Source organism: Natrix helvetica, assembly GCF_964273705.1.
Source record: "Natrix helvetica genome assembly, chromosome: 2".
NCBI classification, from domain to species: domain Eukaryota; kingdom Metazoa; phylum Chordata; class Lepidosauria; order Squamata; family Natricidae; genus Natrix; species Natrix helvetica.
The window spans coordinates 273268448-273287796 of NC_138552.1; the positions used below are offsets into that span (position 1 = coordinate 273268448).

Below are 19349 nucleotides of genomic sequence, written 5' to 3' on the forward strand. Positions count from 1 at the left end.
TCTAAGCGCTTTACAGAGCCAGCATATTGCCCCCAACAATTTTTAGGTCCTCATTTTACCCACCTCGGAAGGATGGAAGGCTGAGTCAAACCTGAGCCTGGTGAGATTTGAACTGCCAAATTGCCAGCAGCCAGCAGTCAGCACAAGTAGCCTACAGTTCTGCACTCTAACCACTGTGCCACCAGGGCTCCTAGACATTGCCATTGTATAATATGAATCTGTGGTAGTGCTTCTCAGCCATGGCAACTTTACGAGGTGAGGACCTCAACTCCCAGAATTCTGAGAGCAGAATGGACACCTCTTAAAGTTGCTTGAGAAACATGGTTTCATGGGAAAGGGGACAGCAGCCCATTGCTTGACTCTCAGCAGTGAAACTTGTGGACGTGAAACACATTTCTTCTAAGACAGGGGTGTCCAAACTTGGCAACTTTAAGACTTGTGGACTTCAACTCCCAGAATTCCCCAGCCAGCAGTTGAAGTCCAAAGTCTTAAAGTTGCCAAGTTTGGACACCCCTGTTCTAAGAGCTACATTTGACCTCTATTCTTGTAAGTTTTATAAGACATGTTTAAGTATCTCTCTTTTAGACAGCCCTTTACAGATCAGTTTGTTAATTTGTTTTGTAAAGTATGTGTTTTGGTATTTTCAACTTTGTACTTTAGGGTGGGGGAGGTATTTATTTTGAAAGTTGCTTTGGGCATTCAATTTGCACAGAAAAAAATGAAGCAGATAAATTCCTGGTTTATTTTTCTCCTTTCAGTTACGAAGACTGCAAGAAAGGTTGCAGAAAATCCAACAGCAGATGGAAGATTCATAGTAATCATAAATTGCCCCCCCCTCCCCAGTATATATATATATATATTTGCCCCTGCTGGCTGGCATCCTTCCAAAGCAGAAAATGTTTACATCCCCCTGAATTTCACCCCATCTCCAGTACTTGGTCCTTGTCAAACATAAATCGCTGCAATGATCGCCTTAAAACCAAAGTTCTACAATTACTTACCCCTCTAAGAAATGAGAAACTCAGAAAGGTTTCAAGATGCTACCGCAACCTTCTAACATGCAAGAACTTTTCCTTTCTCCATCCAGTCTGTCTACTGATCATCATTGTGGTGATTTTCCTGTAGAGTGCAGAGACGAACTATTCTGCAATCCCAGCACTGAAAGGAAACTTAACTCTCATCTGACAGGCAGACTGTGATCATTTGCACCAGCAACTTTTTACAACTTTCTAACCCAGTTGTAAAAAAGATGCAAGTGTAAAGAAAAAAAAGCAGGCATACACAAAAACACAAGATATTCTCTCCAAGTCCGTCTTGAAATTATTGGCAAAAATATATGTACACGAGAGATGAAATGACAAAATTCCGATCTATAAGATGGTAAAATGGAGAACTTTCAGCCTCGCCTCAGATGTTGGGAATGCTTTCAAAAAAATCCTTTTGGAAAATCTGAAGGCCGTTAGCAGGCGCCAGCAATTAAATTTCTCATGATTAGTCCTCTTGAAATGAATGGGAGCTGCCGGAATCTTGCACTGAGAAACTTTTGACTGAATTAAATACACGAGTACTCCCTTTGCAAAAACTCTCTTTGGTTCTATTTTATATTTATCTCCTCGTAAGTGAGAGGAGTGGAAACATGGAGTTCATATAGTTTTTGCAAGCTAATATTATTAATTTTATTTAATTTTTTTCAAGCTATTGTATCAAAGCAAGATAAAAACAAAAAGAAATTTACTGTCCCACGCACAGCCAGCTGCTGATGGGCGTGCAAAATAACCAAGCTTCTTGCAAGGAATATTCAGTTTCATTCGAAATCGTCCCTTCCCACGTGTCTTAAGTGACTGTGTCTCTCTTGTGAATATGTATCAGCTCATACCCTCAATCAAGAACACCTAAATTAGGGCTTTTCTGCAAGCGGATCTTGTAATGTGTGGCTTATTCCAAATGAAAATTTTCCTAAAAGTCTGGAGAAAAAAAAGCCTGGCACTCTTCTGTCTCTGGAGGGTCAGTCCTTAGAATCTGCATGCTGCTGCTCTTGCGGGGATCAGTCTTCTGAATCTGCTAAAAATTTCCGTCTCTGCCGATGATGCATGCTGCCGTTACGCTTTGAAAGAAGATCCCAGAGAACAAAGCTACGCATCGTTCTCAAACCAGCTCATTGGTTGCTCACAGAAAATGTTGGTGAGGTGCTCTCAAAAGTAGAGAAACAGCCAATCCACCCACCCTTCTAGGTCTCCCTCACTTCAAGGCTGTTCAGAAGGACCATCAGAATCCCTGGTGGTCAACCATGGCAACAAGGCATTTTCCTCTTTCAAGGAGTGGTGCCGATGGAAAATGCCCTGAGAGAAACCAAAGTGATCCGATCTCACTGGAGATACGGGTTGCAACCCCATGAAAGCCACCTGCTGTTCCAGTTTGAAGCCGAAGTATGGCTGGCCTCTTGTTAAACAGGCCTTTTCTCCCTGTAGGCTCCCAAATGAAAGAGAAGCAAAGGATTGGCACAGGATGGAGAGGCATTCACAGTGCAAGCAAGTAGGACTGGGACACCAACCTGTTGGAGCAAAAAGAAGATAATGCTTCTGAATAAAGCTAACAATATTTCATTTGTAGGCCAGCACAGCCTGAGAACTTGCTGGATCAGACCAAAGCTCTCATGTTAGTAGCAATGGTAATTAGTGGTGTCTTTCCTCTAGCCATGGAGGCTCTGTAGGAGTCAATGGTTGATAGATACCTGTTAGTAGAGGACTGGCTCAGTGGCTAAGATGCTGAGCTTATTGATCAGAAACGTCAGCAGTTCGGTGGTTCGAATCCCTAGCACCACATGATGGAGTGAGCTCCTGTTACTTGTCTCAGCTTCTGCCAACCTAGCAGTTCGAAAGCACGTAAAAATGCAAGTAGAAAAATAGGGACCACCTTTGGTGGGAAGGTAACAGCGTTCCGTATGCCTTCGGCATTTAGTCATGCTGGCTACATGACCATGGAGACAGACAGCGGTGGCTCTTCGGCTTTGAAATGGAGATGAGCACCGCCCCCTAGAGTCAGGAACGACTAGCACATATGTGCTAGGGGAACCTTTACTTACCTGTTAGTACCCTTCTGTCTCATTCTCTTTTCTAATAAGCTGCCTGTCATAATAGCTGCCACAATGTCAATCAGTCCAGATCCAAACAGACTTGTAACGTGGGCCAAGAATTGCAGAATATTGGTTATTTTCTTTAGAAGCTTTGGAACCCACTGGGCATCATAGAACCATCTCTATAGCAACTTTTATAATATCACCTGCAGAAACTTCTGATTAAAGAAAGGCCCCCAAAATTGTAGGTCTTGAAGTAAGAAATCCTTAGATTTTAACCAGTCCTTTCCACCCAGCTCCAAATGCAATAGGATTGCCAACTGACCAGGGTGGGGAAAAAGCCTAGCCTTAGCCTAGCTTAACCTGTGCTTTAAAGATATCTTGATATACATAAACATGTTTTTCATTGCATGGAGGAAATATTACTACTTGCTAGTATTGGTAGAGCAAACTGCTATTACAGAGGCTGACCCCATACTCTTGGCTTCAATATAGAGGTGCTTCCAGTTAAGGCTTTTCTTGTGCAATTAACCTGGTTTGTGCAATATTATTGGGGGGGGGGGGATGAGAATGTAATTTTCACTAGTAAACACCCTGTATTTCTCTTCCATTTCCTCCCTATAACGTGAAGAAAATCTGGGAATGGGGAAGCTTTTGATTGGTACTGTTAAGCAGTCCTCTATCTGAATCTATAATTATCTTCCTATTGTGATGCTATCATTTGATGTTCTTATTCTTAATTATTGATTACCATGTTTTTTGAAGTATAAGACACACTGCAGATGTCAAAGAGCTAGAAATAGGAAGATTAGCTTTAACTATCGTATTTTTCAGAGTATGAGACACACTGGAGTATAAAATGCACTAAGATTTTGAAGAGGCAAATTAAAAAAAAAGTTTTTGCACTCTGCAGACCTCCCAAAAATGGCCCGTTTTTTGTGAAAATGGGCCCATTTCCCCCCCAAAAAGGGCATGAATAGCCTTTAGGAGGTTTGTAGAGTACTGCTGGGGGGCTGGGGGCAAAACCAAGCAAAAAACGGCCCGTTTTTCGTGAAAATGGCCCATTTTTTGTTTAAAAAAGGGCATGCATAGCCTTTAGGAGGCTTGTAGAATGATCCTGGGGGCTGGGGGGGGGGTGCAAAAGTAAGCAAAAAACAGCCAATTACTTGCTCATTTCTGCTCTCCCCAGTCTCCAGAAGCACTCTGAAAGCCTCCTAAAGGCTATGTACGGCCGTTTTGGTGAAGGGGGCAGGGTTTCGGGAGGCAAAAAATGCTGTATTCCGTGTATAAGATGCATCCAGATTTTCAGCCTCTTTTTTGAGGGAAAAAAGGTGTGTCTAATACTCCGAAAAATACGGTACTTTTTATTATTAATTTATCCTCCAGGACACATAGGTGGCATTTGCACTTCTGAAATGTTTACATAGATGAAGGGAAATACCTACTCTAAAGTATCACTATTTATAACCTTATTTAAACATCATTTTATTATTTCCTATCGAGGCATGGCAAAAGCTGAAGCAGCCGTCCACAAGGATGCCCATTAGCACATTCAGACAAGCGATTCCCCCCCTTCACTTCAGTCCAACTTCCGTGTTGCATACAAGGAGGGCTGTTCTTGTGCCATAACTGAAAGTGCAGAAAGCTAAAGGAAGTAGCCCCAAAGTTACCTTTTCTTTTCAATTTTTTTTAAGTGTCTAACCTTCATGTTGTGAAGATAAACTGCTGTGGTTAGATGCTAAGCATAAAACATGACGGCTGTTAGATGTAGTGCAGAGATTATGGGATGCATACAGTGGTATATTGGGGGGGGGGGGGGAGGTTTTAATGCATTCAGTGTTTGCAACCCTGCCCCTTTTTAAGTGTATTGCATCACAACCTATGTAAAAATGGGACAGGGCTTTGAACACATAATTGTGGAGTTTGCTTTTTTAACTTCTCTCCCTCTTGTCCTATGGATGCTCCTGAATGCATAGTATTGTGTACTCTCAACAATGCTTCCAAAATATTGTATTCCTTTATTCTCACTGCCTTAATTGCTGGGTTAGTCCAAGGAGTAATAAAAAGATGAGTGTGTGTGAGAGAGTTGTAGGATGTTTAAGATCCCCCCCCAACAGCATTTCTGCTTTTATTCATTCATTTTTCAAATCTTGATATTTTCCTATAAAAAAAAGAGAAAAATTCTATCTGTTGTCTGAGGCTGGGATATATTTATTGAAAGGTTGTAAAATATATATATAAATATAGGTTTATACATTCTAGTAGTTTATTTTTTAATCCCACCAATAAAAGTAGCTAATTTCAATGAACCCGTTTGAGACTTGAGGTTTTTTTTTTAAAAAAATATTGAGCCAAAGCAGGGGTCTTTTCCAGGTGTGATGTATGAAAGTCTTAATTTAATGGTGGGCATTGGTCTGCTTGCATTGCATCAAAACAGCGAGATCTCCCAATTCATGCAAGGGACCCACATCTACAGAATGTTTGTTGTTGGGTTGGAAAATACTGTTTCTACAGTGGGGACATGATTAACCTTTGAAAAGCGGAAGTGGCCTTCTACAGTATTTGGAACAGAAGATGCCTTTGGAACAGTCATCAGCCAAGGCAACGAAGCAGCATATTCACCATCCAGGGCTCCTGTTGCCAGGGAAATTCAGGAGCCATTGCTTAGGTCAGTGCGCAGAATAGACATTCCAATACAAATCTGCTCATTCCTAGACATAAGGCAGGGGTGTCAAACTCAAGGCCCGCGGCTGGATTTGGCTTGTGATGGGGTCGGATCCGACCCAAGGGACAGTCCTGGAAAATGTAAGGGGCCAGCCCGTGTTGCTTCAGCCCGGTCTACCCAATGCGAAGAGGAAACATGCCAGCAGTTTGGGGAGTGGTGTCAAGCCAGTTGGCCACACTTGACCCACAAGGTCAACCACAGCCCTGCTGCGGCCCTCAATGAAATTGAGTTTGACACCCCTGACTTAAGATAATCCCAAATAATTTGGAAAATCAGATTCTTCGTACAGAGAGATCCAAGCCAACTCTTGAGATTTTGAAAACTGCACCTTACCACTGGTACCACTACAGATGTTGCCTGTCTGCTCTAGGCTGGAATGGGCTAGGCTGGGCTGGAGGTGGCATCCTGAAAACATGCCCCTTTGAACATGTCCTGGCATGATACACCGAATGATTGGGAGTTGCTGTTCCCACTGATACATGAATGCTGTGTGGTAGGGAAAAGGAAGCTGAGGCATCCAAAGATTGCTACTCTATAGCAAAGATTAAGTCTGCAAGAACCACCTATCAGTCTCTTTGAAGAGAAGTAAAACATGGTTGAGAGTCCCAATTATTTTGATGGACTTCTTTCCCAGCTCAAGGACAGGAGGAGCACATGTTAATGCAGGTGTGAGGATGTGCCCCTGCTGCCTGGTTGAAGGAAGACGGGTGCAGCTTCCAAAGCAATGTTTCTCCCTCCTTAGCAACTTTTAAGATGTGTCGGCTTCAACACCCAGAATTTCCTAGCCAGCAAGGAGTTGAAGTCCACACATTTTAAAGTAGCCAAGGTTGAGAAAGACTTGTAAGAATAGAGCAAGGAACAGCAATGGGCCTTGCAAGGGATGTCCAAAAAGAGTTAAGGAAAATATTTCTTGACACTTAATTCCCAATCCTAAACTGACAGTTTGTTACTCTGTGACAATACACTAATAATCACATGTTGCATTTTGCCTGCTCATATCACCTATCATAGATTAACCAGAACTTTATGAATAGGCTTGAAGAAACCAAGCTTGTAACTAGCCAGGATGGGAAACTTGGATTTAATTCTGGTTTGGCCTCTAATGTAACCTACTTTCTAAGAATGCTGGGAAGAGGATGTGCACTCTTTAGTTTCCTGAAAAAAATAAGAACACATTAGGATTTCAATTAATGTATTTTATACAAATATCCTTGGTATCCTGCAGTATATAACAAAATACAGTAGGGCTCTTAAGATATTGGAAATTCGGATCTGAAGGGAAACAAAAACTGAAAATAGAGGCCCAGAATAAAGTTGAGGCAAAAATCATTTGAAGCAATTCCAATATTTCACCTGCATTATTGCCTTGCAAACCAACTAACAACCTTGTAAGGGAGCTCAGTATTGTTGATTTAAATCAGGAAGTGGTTTGATAATTGTTATCTAGAACATAAGGAATGAGGCGAGAGTTGACAAGCTTGGAAAGTCTTTCACTCTACATCTATGATGTTGGCTTCCTGGACCAAGGCAGCACGGAGGTCATGTCTTAAGATTTTCCCTTCTTAAGAATGGAGGAATGAAGGAGTTGATCCAGATCAATGAGCATAGCTCTGTGTAGCTGTCCTTCTGAATCCCAGCAAGGTGATCTGAAAAACTTTCAAACACCCTCCATAAAAAATGTCATCAAGAAAATCATAGGTGGCTAGAACAAGGGAGTGGAAGGACTTTTATTATTTCCATGTAAATTAATTTTACATCACAGTTTTGTGAATTCTGATCGTTGTCATCAGAGAGGGCATCACATTTCATTTTCAAAGTGCGTATAAATGTTTCACAATCTTTTGTCTAATTCATGTTCCTTCCCTTAACACTTCTAAAGACAACTGAGGCAGACTGATAATATGATAAACTCCCCAATTCACCAAGGTTGACTGAGTGGACAAATAAAACAAGCTTTTCTCTTCGGTTATGTTACAGAGCAATGACCCTGAGTGCAGGAATGAGAGGAACTACATAACCCCAAATGTGCCAGAGTCATGTGGAAGAGCTGCCTGACTCAGGAAAACTGCTCACATGCTGGCTACAATCTGCAGCACCTGGAGAATATGAAAGAATTAGGGGAATAGCATGGGAAACACATGGAAGATGGAAACCAGACTCCCTAAAAAGGGGAGCAGGATAGGAAACCAGTGAGTTCACTGTATGACAAGATCATGACAATCAAACATGGTCTATAACCAAGATTGCAAGCATGAATTTAGAAATCAGAACTTCTAAATGGCTTATAGGCCATCGGATAACAAAGGAACCCTCTTCTCCAAGAGACACTTGAGCCTGGGGGAAACGGGTTCCTTTTTCACCCTCTACTGCAGACCTCCAGCCTCTTGTTTTTTGGTAGTAGAATCACCAGGTCTTCTGCATGAGAAAAGAACCACCAGGTCTTCTGCTGTGTCTCTTACACACAACCATAGTTGGAAGAGACCACATCAGGTTTGGGTCTTATGGTCCCCACACTAGTATAAATGCAACATCCACACTCTGGGGCACAGTTTCAAGTGGCCGTCAAAATTCTTCAAGAAAAACAATTTCTATAGGTCAGGGGTGTCCAAACTTGGCAACTTTAAGACTTGTGGACTTCTGGCTGGGGAATTCTGGGAGTTGAAGTCCACAAGTCTTAAAGTTGCCAAGTTTGGACACCCCTGCTATAGGTGTACATAAAAGTGCCAATGGAGCAGAGATACCTGCTTACACTTCCCCCTTGAAGGTCATTCATAAAACACGCAAGGTCTGTCATCTTTTGCATCAAACATGAAATGCACTTTCGCAAAAATATCAGCCTTTTCTAATAAAATGATGGTGTATCAGTCTGGAACCTTCAAAGGTATGCGAAATCAAAATTTAAAAAAGGTTTTTTCTTCAAATCTAGTACACATACACTACTCTTAAATAGGGAGTCTTCATTTAGTCTTGATTTTTTGAAGAATGAACGTAGATATTGAGCAGGCTTTGTTGATAAAAATCAGAAATATTTGAAATTTTACCTCAGATCAGAGTTTTGTGCCATTTCCTCAAATCCTTCAAATCATACAGTGAATGTTATGCATACTTTCAATTTGTGACAGGGAAGCGAGAAGAGAAGAAATATGGAACTACAAGAACCTGTTTTCCAAATTATTTTAGATTTATAACAAATGTGTTCATATAATAATCTAGGGCAGGGGTGTCCAAACCTGGGAACTTTAAGACTTGTGGACTTCAACTCCCAGAATTCCCCAGCCAGCATGGCTGGCTGGGGAATTCTGGGAGTTGAAGTCCACAAGTCTTAAAGTTCCCAAGTTTGGACACCCCTGATCTAAGGGCACTCCACCAGTGGTGGGTTTCTAATTTTTTTTTACTACTGGTTCGCTTGTGCGTGAGCGTGCAACACTTCAGCGCATACGCAGAAGCGTCTGGGCAGGTGGGCAAACATCCCACCACTGCCACTACTGGTTTACCGGATCCGGGCTGAACCGGCAGAAACCCAACTCTGCACTCCACCCTACTGTAACAACTGCTTCCAATTCCATGTATTTCAGGACTTAGAAGCTGCCTAGTTACATATGCACCATGGGTTGAGGAGAACTGCTTTTACTTCTACTGAATTTGCAGAATTTCAGACCACCATTGTCAAGTTTCCCCATTTCTGAGCAAGAAGATCCAAGAATTACCTTTAAAAAAAAAGCCAAGATTTCTGTATGCAAGTTTGGCACATAGGACTTAACAAAGCTGGATGACAAGTCTACAGAGGGAATTCATTTTGAGATTGCAAGGAATGTTTTCTTTCTCCATATTTCCCTCCTCCTTAAAAAAAACCCACCTATAACTATAACGTGGCCTTCAATTAAAATGAAAAAGATGCTGGTGTTCCCTTGAAAAGAACAGGAGCCCACTGGGAAGAGTTTAAAAAGATCCATGTTGTCTCTCTCAGCAGCTAACCTGACAACCAGAAGCCCAGAAATTGATATCTAGACCTGACTTTTCTTACCAACACTAATAATCAGAGGTAGGTTGTCCCCAGGGATTTCCCAGCTGGCATGGCTAAACTCCTTCAAGTCTTCCTGCCTGACACGCTTGTACTTGATTGCACAACCAAGGTTTGTCCTGGGTGATAGAATGCCAGGAGGAGAAAAAATGGTCTATCCCCCCCCCCCCCCCCCAAATGGCTACTCACACTGTTAGCATTGAAAACCCAGGAAATCTTTCGCGGTTCAGGTTCTTACAAATGCACTCTCGGGAACTGAAAAAGCTCCATTTCCCCCCCTTCTAAAGACTATCAAGCCAATCTCCTGTTGCAATGATACAGGAATGTGCCTTTTTCCAAATAGCAACCTGAGCGGCTGCTTCATGTCCACAAAAAGCTTGAGAGATAAGGAAAAAGTAGGATCTTGTTCTCCTGCCTATAACATACAGGGTTTTAATATGCAGGGGTGATTTTTATTTTTATTTTTTGGCACAAGAGGACATTTAGTCATGTAGCCCCACAACCCACAAGGGTAAATCAAAAACACGTCTCTTAAGTTGTGAGGATCCTTGGATAAGATGAATTTAGCTGGCCTCCCTAGCTAGAATTTAGAAGGCTCCTTTCTGCTATGCTGTTCACCCAGATGGAAAATACCTGCTGCCCGTTTCCAGATGAGGGTCCAATAATGCTTGCTTATTCTTACTGCTGACCCTGATGCATAGATTAGCTCATTCTTCTCCAATCTAATACTTTCCAGATGGGTTGGAACTGCAACTCCCAGAGTTCCTTTGTTCGCCTGGCCTCCAGACCACTGGCTAAGAATTCTGGGAGTTGCACAGTTCTGGAGGCCATGTTGCCTGAGGAGTTCTGGGAGTTGTAGTGAAAACAAATGTGCCCGGCGCTAGTCTGAGGAAGGCTGGGAGTGCACCTCCCAGGGCTCCATCCTGAACCTGGAAAGAGTTGGCTAGATTTTCAAGCTATGCACAAAGTTCTCCCTTTAGAAGGCTGACTTAATGGTTTCCTCCTCTTTGTCCTTCTAGAAATCCAGACTGTCTTTTTGAGGGCCTGACAGCACATGGGTGTCTGCATGTGCCCACACACATTAAATCTTGCAACGAAACCTTCACACGCATTTGGATCTCCAGAGTAGGCAAGCAGTTTAAACGGGGTGGTAATTTAGAGCAGAGAAGGGATAAGAGGAGGGGGTTTCAGCTCTACCTTATAGCTTCTCTCTGGGGCAAACTGCCTGCTTAGGAAATAAAAAATAGCAGCCTTGGATTTTACGTATTTCTGCCAAAAAATGGTTGGAACAGAGGGAAGGAAGAAGCTAGGTGTGCACACAGTGAAACATACACACAGCACATGTGGGGTATTGACTACATTCACATGACAGATTTCACCTGGTTACCGGATTGAGCTCCGTGTGTGTGTGTGTGTGTGTGTATTTGCACAATATATCAACTTCAAATGAATCAAAGAGGCTGGGTTTGCACAACATGCTAAGCTAGATAAAAAAAAGAGAGAAAAGCCTAGCCAAGGTTAAGAGTAACAATAAGCTCGGTATGTTGTGCAACTGCAATCTTCAGCCGACTGGGCAAAAACATGTTGTGTGAATGTAGTCAGACACTGGAGCCAGGCAGCACAGAAACCAAACACCTGCACAGATCTCTCGGCCTTGCAACGTCCCCACGGAAAGGCTAAGCACATGCTAAGCACATGCATAGACCCCCCGTGGCCTATTTGCAGAACAACAAAGTGGGGCTCGAGAATCCAAGTATGCAAGTCCACATATAAACCCAAGGCACCACTTTATAGGACAAAAGTTTTAAAGAGGATCCATAGGGGTATATATTTTGGGGAGGGGGGGGGACAGGGTAGCAGCCCCCACCTTAATGCCAGCTTGTGAGCAGCTGCCAGCTGATGACAGAAGCTTATGTGCTCAGCGGGGCGTGCAAAGCTTTTTGCAACCACATAGCGTACAAGGAGAATGTCAAGGATCCCTCGCTTCTCTCGCACTTTGTGGGATGCGCAAGGAGAAGGCTGTATTCACAAGGAGTATTTACAAGAACCCGGGCTGCCCCAGACCATCTCTGTGCAAGCCAGGCACAGAACCCGTTCCCCGCAAGGAAGGAAGCAGGGAGAACCAGCTCCCAGTGGTTTCCCCCCCCCCCAAAAAAAACAGCTCTAGCTGGTGAGCTGCGTGCAGCTGGTGGCAGGACTCAGCAAGAGAAGCTTTTCTTCAGCCCAGCTCATACAGAGACATGCAGGCTTGGTGCTGCTTGCCTGCCCCTGCTGTACTCATTCAGACACTTCTGCATGTGCGCACAGTCCACTCTCAGCTCGCCGGTGTATCTCCCAGAAGGCCCGGTCCAATTGTTCCAGCTGTGGACTCAAAGGAAGTTGCATAGCCAGGTGCATGCGGAGAGCTTCCAGCCACTGCTCCAACCGACTGAAGGAAGGCCTGGAGAGAAAAAACAGAAGAACGTAAGTGGAGTTTTGCTTGATCAGGATAAGAACCCCAAATAGCCTGGAGCATCCCCCCTCCCCCAACCTTTTGGGCACCAGTTCCATGGAGGCCATTTTTTTCCACGGACTGGGGCAGGCGTGATTTTGTGTGCTGCCTGGATCCCCCATGGGTACAGATGGGGCTTTTCTAGCTTGTGTGGCCTGGTTCTTGGTGTGCTGCGAATCGGCCAGTCTGCGGCCTGAGAGTTGGGGACCCCTGGCCTAGTGGCAGTGGTGCAATTCAGCCGGTTCAGGGAAACCAGTAGAGGTGGCAGCGGGAGGCTCCGCCCACCCACCCGGAAGTCATCACGTCCCGTTTTTGACGCTCTGCGCATGCATGGAAGGTTCTGTGGATGTGTGACGGTGGCACATGCGCTCACATTTGCAAACCTGTAGCAAAGGTAAGTTGATTTCACCTCTGCCTATTGGCCCTAGACAGAGTCTGAAGGCAACACACCAGGGGTGGGTTCCTGCCAGTTCTAACCTCTTCTATAGAAGAGGTTCCACAAATCTACCATGCCGTTTAGAACCGGTTCCACCTCCCTCCCCCCGTCCATCCGCACCACGCTTGCTCCACCCACCGCTCACCAATTGGCTGGCTCACCAATCGCCCTGCCCGCCTCTAAGAGTCCTATCTAAATCTTAAAGTCTTAAAGCTGCCAAGTTTGAACATCCCTGGGTTTTTTTTTCTAAAGGGTTAGGGGTGCAAGGGTTTGGTAACTTGACAGCTTTAAGACTTGCACACTTCAACGCCAGAGTTCCTGAGCCAACATTTTGGTTGCTAAGCAAGAGCGATGTTAAGTGAGTTTCACCACATTTTACAAGTTAGCCACGGCCACCCAGTCACATGACTGGCAAGCCACTCCCACCCGGTCACGTGGCCAGCAAACCACTCCCACAAAGCAGGCCACACCTACAGAAGAGGTTCTAAAAAAGTTTGAAACCCACCACTGCACCACACTAATTTTCAGCCTTGGCAGGTTGAAAATGTATGGACTTCCCAGAATTGTGTGTGTGTGTGTGTGTGTGTTTGTGTTTCCCTCCATTGAATATACACTATATTGCCAAAAGTATTCACTCACCTGCCTTTACTTGCATATGAACCTATATTGGCTCCCAATAGATGTTCAGGTGCAATTCAAGTTTCCTGGTTATTGCCTTTCAAGCTTTAGATACCATAGAACCGAGCTACTTGCAGGACTACCTGCTCCCCTCAACCTCTGCCTGCCCCATGCATTCCCATATGGACACGCTGCATGCTCCAGATCTCTGCTGACTGATGTCTAATGGATGTTGTTACAAATTCTCTACCCAATACTCATATTAATACAGAACAGATCAATGAAAATCAGTCTGATAAAATCCAGACTTTCCAGGGGGGAAAAAATACTATCAGCAATTCAGTCAGGAAGATATAATCACAGGTTAAATACTGCAAGTTCATATGCGAGTAAAGGCAGGTGAGCGAATACTTTTGGCAATATAGTGTACATATTTTTCTCCACTGAAAGAGGACCAGAATCATGATCAGCAGGAGTCAGCAACATCCTGATGGCACATAATCCGTTCCTAAAACATATGAGCATTGGCTACTCTCCATTTAAAGGGAACAAGAATCACGGTAAACATAGGGGAAATGCTGTATAGGGATCAGGATCTAATAAGAAGGAGAAAGTTCTCCAAGTTCTCTATACTGGTCCTTTCACAACCTCAGCAACTTTAAAATGTGGGACTTCCACTTGCTGGCTGGGGAATTCTGGCAGTTGAAGTCCGCACATTTTCATGTTGCTAAGGTTGAAAGCATTGCTCCATCATTATGTAGATCAATAGACAGTAAATGTTGGAAGCCACCATGACTCTCATCTAGTGAGACTGAAATTCAATTGCAAAAGAAAAATACAAAACTGGATGTGGGAGCAGCAAAAGAATAGCTGAACTTCTCACAGTCTGAATTTTACTGGAAGGTTGGAAAAGCCTTAACCTAATGTTTCTCAACCTTGGCAACTTGAAGATATATGGACTTTAGCTGGGAAGCATGCTGGGAATTCTGGAAGTTGAAGTCCACACATCTTCAAAGCTGCCAAGGTTGGGAAGCACCGGCTTAATTTGTCCTTCCAGGCTGGACCATCTGCCCTGAGGAAGACTCATCCCTGTTCCCAAGCCACATATCCTCTCATCCCCATATCTAGGGGCTCCCCTGACACAACTGTTTCCACTTGCTCACCGTTTCTCATGATCCAAATCACAGCAACAGACAGCGATAGGAAAGAAGCTGGGAGGACAACTGGGAGGACAGTAGCGGTCCAGGAAGCCTCGCACATTGAGGCCAAAATCCAAGGTTCGAGGCAGGTAATCAGGGTCAGCGCTGACTCTTCCAATGATCTGTGCAAAATAAAAAAAGGAGTTGTTAGAAGTTTCTCTGGAGTGATCTGGGCTTGGTTAACAATCTAGAACAAGAATGGTTAACCTTTTCGGCATCGAGTTCCAAAACTGGAGCGTGCGTGCGTGCATGCCGGAGCACCAGAACCTGGAAGAGAGCAGCTGGCCATGTGCACTGGCCAGCTGCTCTCTTCCGAGTTCTGGTGCTCCGGCATGCTAGCCCTCTGGTCTTCACAGATGTGCGTGCCGGAACCCGGAATAGAGCAGCTAACCACAGCGCATGCTGTCCAGTGTGCATGCGCGTGATGGAACCTGGAAGAACAGCTGGCAGCGTGCGTGCCCACAGAGAGGACTCTGCGTGCCACATCTGGCACATGTGCCTGTTCTGACCCCCCCCCCCGGCCTGTGAATAAACCAGAACACAGGCTTGGCTGTTTGCCACTGTTTAATTACTGAGATAACGAATCCTTTGGCTGAGGGCCCAGACAACTCACGTTCAATAGAGCAACCCAGATAATTCAAATGAAGCAACGCAGATAGTCCAAACCAACAGACACAGCTACAATACACAGATAGATTTTCTTAACTACTAATTTGAACTGTTGTTTCCTGCAAATGTCCCCTCCCAACGCTTCACCTATAATCTCTCTTGGGAGGGGCCAATCCACAACCACCTGTGCTTAATCATCTTCTGAGAGTCTGCCTACAGAGTTGCTGCTTCTGTTTCTCAGCCCTTCTCAATCTAGCATCAGGGACAAACTGCCTTTGATCCTTCCCACTGCCTCCTGGTAGCCAACTAGCCTCTCTGGTCCCTGCTCTGAGTCTGAACCCTGCACAGGGTCCTCCACATCATCCAGGGCAGATTCATATTGTTCCTCGCTATCTGAGTCCATCAGCAGCTCAACTGGATCCTGCTGGGCCACAACACGTGCTATAGGTTTGCCATCCTGGATTTAGAACAAGTCTTCAAAGATGGTCCTTTGGAGATAAACTGAGCCACTTAGAAGAGCTAAGTAGAATATTGGTTGGCCCATGCCAGATGCCTCAAGGGCTTTTCAGGAGTCCATGTATAGCATTTGTATGTTTCCTTTCAATATCTCTGATAGAAATATGCAGAAATATGCCTGAGTAATCCTTACAATAATGCTAACTTTATGAGGTTAGTATTCTCACATTACATGTAGGAGACTAAGGGGTGGGTGGGTATAAGGGGTGGTCCTCAGCTTACAACAGTTCACTTAGTGACTGTTCAAAATTACCATGACACTGAAAAAAGTGACCTATGACCATTTTTCACACTTACGACAGTCGCAGCATCCCCTGGGCCATGTGATCAACATTCAGAAGCTTGGCAACTGACTCATATTTATGACAGTTGCAGTGTTGTGTGATCACCTTTTGTGACTTCCTTACAAGCAAAGTCAATGGGGAATCCGGATTCACGGAACAATTGTCTTATTAACTTAACAACTGCAGTAATTCCGCTTAACAACAAGCGGCAAGAAAAGTCATAAAAGGGGGCAAACACACTTAACAAATGTTTCACCTAGCAACAGAAACGTTGGGCTCTGTTAGAGGAAAATTGTACTTGGATGTATTAGGAGTCTGGTAATTGCCACGTAATTTCCTTTTCCAACTAACAAAATATATTGAAAGGCATAAACTTTCATAAGTTGCAGCCCACGTCACCTATCAAATATTAGTGTCTTTCATGATGTGAGTGGTTATTACACAATATCACCCCAACTCACACTGTACAACTGAACTGCCAGTATACTTTCAACTTACCACTATTTGCTTAGCAACCATTCAAAGTTACATTGGCACTGTGAAAAATGTGATTTATACCTGGTTCTTGCATATTCAACCATTGCCAGTCCCATGATCAAAATTTAGGTTTTGGGAAGCAACTTCTTTCACCACAGTTAATTTTTCTAGTCCTAGTCCAATACATTAGCCCTGTGATGGTGAAACTATGGCACGCGTGCCGGAAGTGGCATGCAGAACTATTTCTTCAGGCACATGCTCTTCTGGGTTCTGATGCGCCGGCCAGCTGGTCTTCAAATGCACGACAGCTTCGGAAATTGGAAAAGCAGCCACCCAGTGCGTATGCTCGTGCTGGGTGGCTGCTCTTCTGATTTCCGGAGTGTGCATGTGCACTGGCAACCTGGTCTTCCGGTTTGTGGCATGCATTTGCGCACAAAGATCAGCTGGTCAGTGCACATGCCGGAAACTGGAACATCATCTTCCCGGTGCGCGCATGGGCACTGGCCAGCTGGTCTTTACGTGTGCATGCATGCCAGAAACCAGAAGACCAGGTGGCCAGTGGCATGCACGCTGTTCCGGTTTCCGGCACGTGTGCATGTTCTCCCATTTAAGCACTCAGTGCCGAAAATGTTCGCCAACTTTGCATTAGCTCTTAATTAAAGCAGGCAAAACATCCAGATGACCCTTAGGTGGCAGTTCTAAAATGTCCTTAAATGTTCTGCATCTCTCTGCTGCCATCTTGTGTTTGTCTAAATCAGTGTTTCTCCAACTTAGCCAGTTTACAAATGTGTGGATTTCAACTCCCAGGGGAATTCTGGGAATTGAAGTCCACACATCTCGAAGTATCTAAGGATGAGAGACACTGGCCTGGATTCTTACAAGTCAGATGTGGTAGACCAGGTATACCACACCTGGTCTTGATCATAACCGAGACTCTCCTATTTTTGTTTTTCTATTGAGAACCACATCACTTTTGGTGTAATTTACCAGAGACGCATGCAGATCAAAACTTTGATTCTATAAATAATAACAGCAGCTAGAATTATATTTGCACAAAATTGGAAAGCAGACAAAATCCCATCAGAAGGGGAGGTAATAAAGAAGATATTAGATTGTGCAGAAATGAACAGGTTGACATTGAGAATAAAGGACAAAGAGGAATCAGTGTACTACAGGACATGGGGACGATTTTATGATTGGCTTGAAAAAAGATACAAATAGAAAGAGAAAGGAACAAAGCATAAAACAAATAATTCAGACGACACATTATTAAATCAGGGGGAGGGGAAATAAGAAAGTATGTAAATGTAAATGTACGGGCGGGAAAATGATATGAATTGACAAATATTAAATAGCAATTATAAGAATGTATATTTACGAATGAATTTGAAAGGAAAAATAAAAAACTTTTTTACACAAAAACCCCTCAAAACTAGAGAAACAAAACCATCCTTTTCCCTTCTTTTTTGCATTCCATTTTTTTTGCCTCTTGCTTCTCAAAATGAGGTTAAGTTTAACAGCTCTTCCTTTAAAGCATGTAAGAACAAGGTTAGCAAATGATGGCTTCAGGCATCTGCCAGAACCGCTCTCTGGAAATATTCCTTTAGAACAGGGGTGTCCAAACTTGGCAACTTTAAGACTTGTGGACTTCAATTCCCAGAATTCCCCAGCCAGCAGAGCTGGCTGGGGAATTCTGGGAATTGAAGTCCACAAGTCTTAAAGTTGCCAAGTTTGGACACCCCTGCTTTAGAACATTTCTCTAGCAACCCTTCCTTCTTCCTCCTTGAATGCTTTATGTTCCTGGGACTTGCCTCACAAAGGATGATGCCAAAAGAGAAGACATCCACTTTCTCATCATAGCTTCTCCCTGCAAAAAAATGACAAAAGACGAAAAAACATATTTAGCTATCAGGCCCAGACATCCTAAGCAGGGTGGATTATTGTTTGGAGTTGGTAATAATAATAATAATAATAATTTATTAGTCAGTGCACAACTTATGTACAATGAGATTAGTTGAGCTCTCTCAGTGCACTCCCCCCCACAACACAATAAAACTCGCAGTGAAGACAGAAAATCCCTAACCCAATAAATCACATTAACAAACAGTCCTATTGCACCAATGTGAACATGTTACACGTTGCGCTGGCCCTGCAAGTCCATTGTACTACGTAGTTATGATGTTATTTTGCATTCAGGAGTCAACGGCACAAAGATAAAAACTGTTCTTCAGCCTGTTTGTGCGGCTGGCTCTGCTTCTATATCTCCTTCCCGATGGTAGGAGCTGTGGTGGGATTCAAATACCGTATTTTTCCGAGTATACGATGCACTTCCCCCCCCCCAAAAAAGTCATAAAGGGGCCATCGTTCCCCAACTCTGGTCTATCCCTACCAGTGGTGGGTTCCAGCCGGTACATCCTGGTACGGGCGTACTGGTGCCTGCTGCACAGGCATTATTCCGGTACAGTGCTGAGGAGGGGCCACCCACCTGCCCACTCTCCCTACCTCTATTTGAGCCGACCGGGGCATTTGTGCACACGCACGCAGTGTACGGTGCCTGCGGATGCTCCGCCAAGCAGCTGGAGCATCGCAGGGTGGTGATGCGAATGCGTGCACAGTGCGCTTGCACGTGGTGGATGCCTGGCCCCATCGCAGCATACCGGTTGCGACAAGATTCGGAACCCACCCCTGATCCCTACCCTAACTCCCCTGCTCAACTCACCATTGATCATCTCAGGAGCCATCCAGTAAGGGTTGCCCACCACGGTGTACCTTTTCCTTCGGTCAGGTTTCTTCAGGTTTGCTAGCTGGTTCTTCTCGTCCACCATCAACCGAGCAAGGCCAAAATCAGCCACTACCACACTTTTGTTCTGCGTAAAGGACAGAAAGAATCTTTTCCCTCC

At 44.2% G+C, this 19349-nt stretch overlaps 2 protein-coding genes and 1 long non-coding RNA gene across 5 annotated transcripts in view; 2 read left to right on the plus strand and 1 right to left on the minus strand.

The window, feature by feature from the left end:
- The window catches only part of SEPTIN4 (septin 4), a 62653-nt gene extending 57277 nt beyond the window's left edge, over positions 1 to 5376 (plus strand). For both annotated transcript variants that reach the window (XM_081943397.1, XM_081943399.1), the window contains one exon: positions 759 to 5376. In XM_081943397.1, the coding sequence (XP_081799523.1) occupies positions 759 to 815 (57 nt within the window). In that variant the 3' untranslated portion in view covers positions 816 to 5376. The remainder of the gene's footprint in view (positions 1 to 758) is intronic.
- Positions 5377 to 6982: 1606 nt separating this feature from the next.
- LOC309387508 lies at positions 6983 to 9395 on the plus strand. Its single transcript, XR_014174602.1, has 3 exons — positions 6983 to 8392; positions 8507 to 9012; positions 9156 to 9395. It is a non-coding gene; the product is annotated as an uncharacterized lncRNA (long non-coding RNA).
- A 111-nt stretch (positions 9396 to 9506) lies between these two features.
- Positions 9507 to 19349, minus strand: part of LIMK1 (LIM domain kinase 1) — a 59798-nt gene continuing 49955 nt past the window's right edge. For both annotated transcript variants that reach the window (XM_081944007.1, XM_081944008.1), the window contains 4 exons: positions 19169 to 19316; positions 18261 to 18316; positions 14528 to 14685; positions 9507 to 12259 (listed from right to left, as the gene is read on the minus strand). In XM_081944007.1, coding sequence (XP_081800133.1) covers positions 12097 to 12259; positions 14528 to 14685; positions 18261 to 18316; positions 19169 to 19316 — 525 coding nt within the window. In that variant the 3' untranslated portion in view covers positions 9507 to 12096. The remainder of the gene's footprint in view (positions 12260 to 14527; positions 14686 to 18260; positions 18317 to 19168; positions 19317 to 19349) is intronic.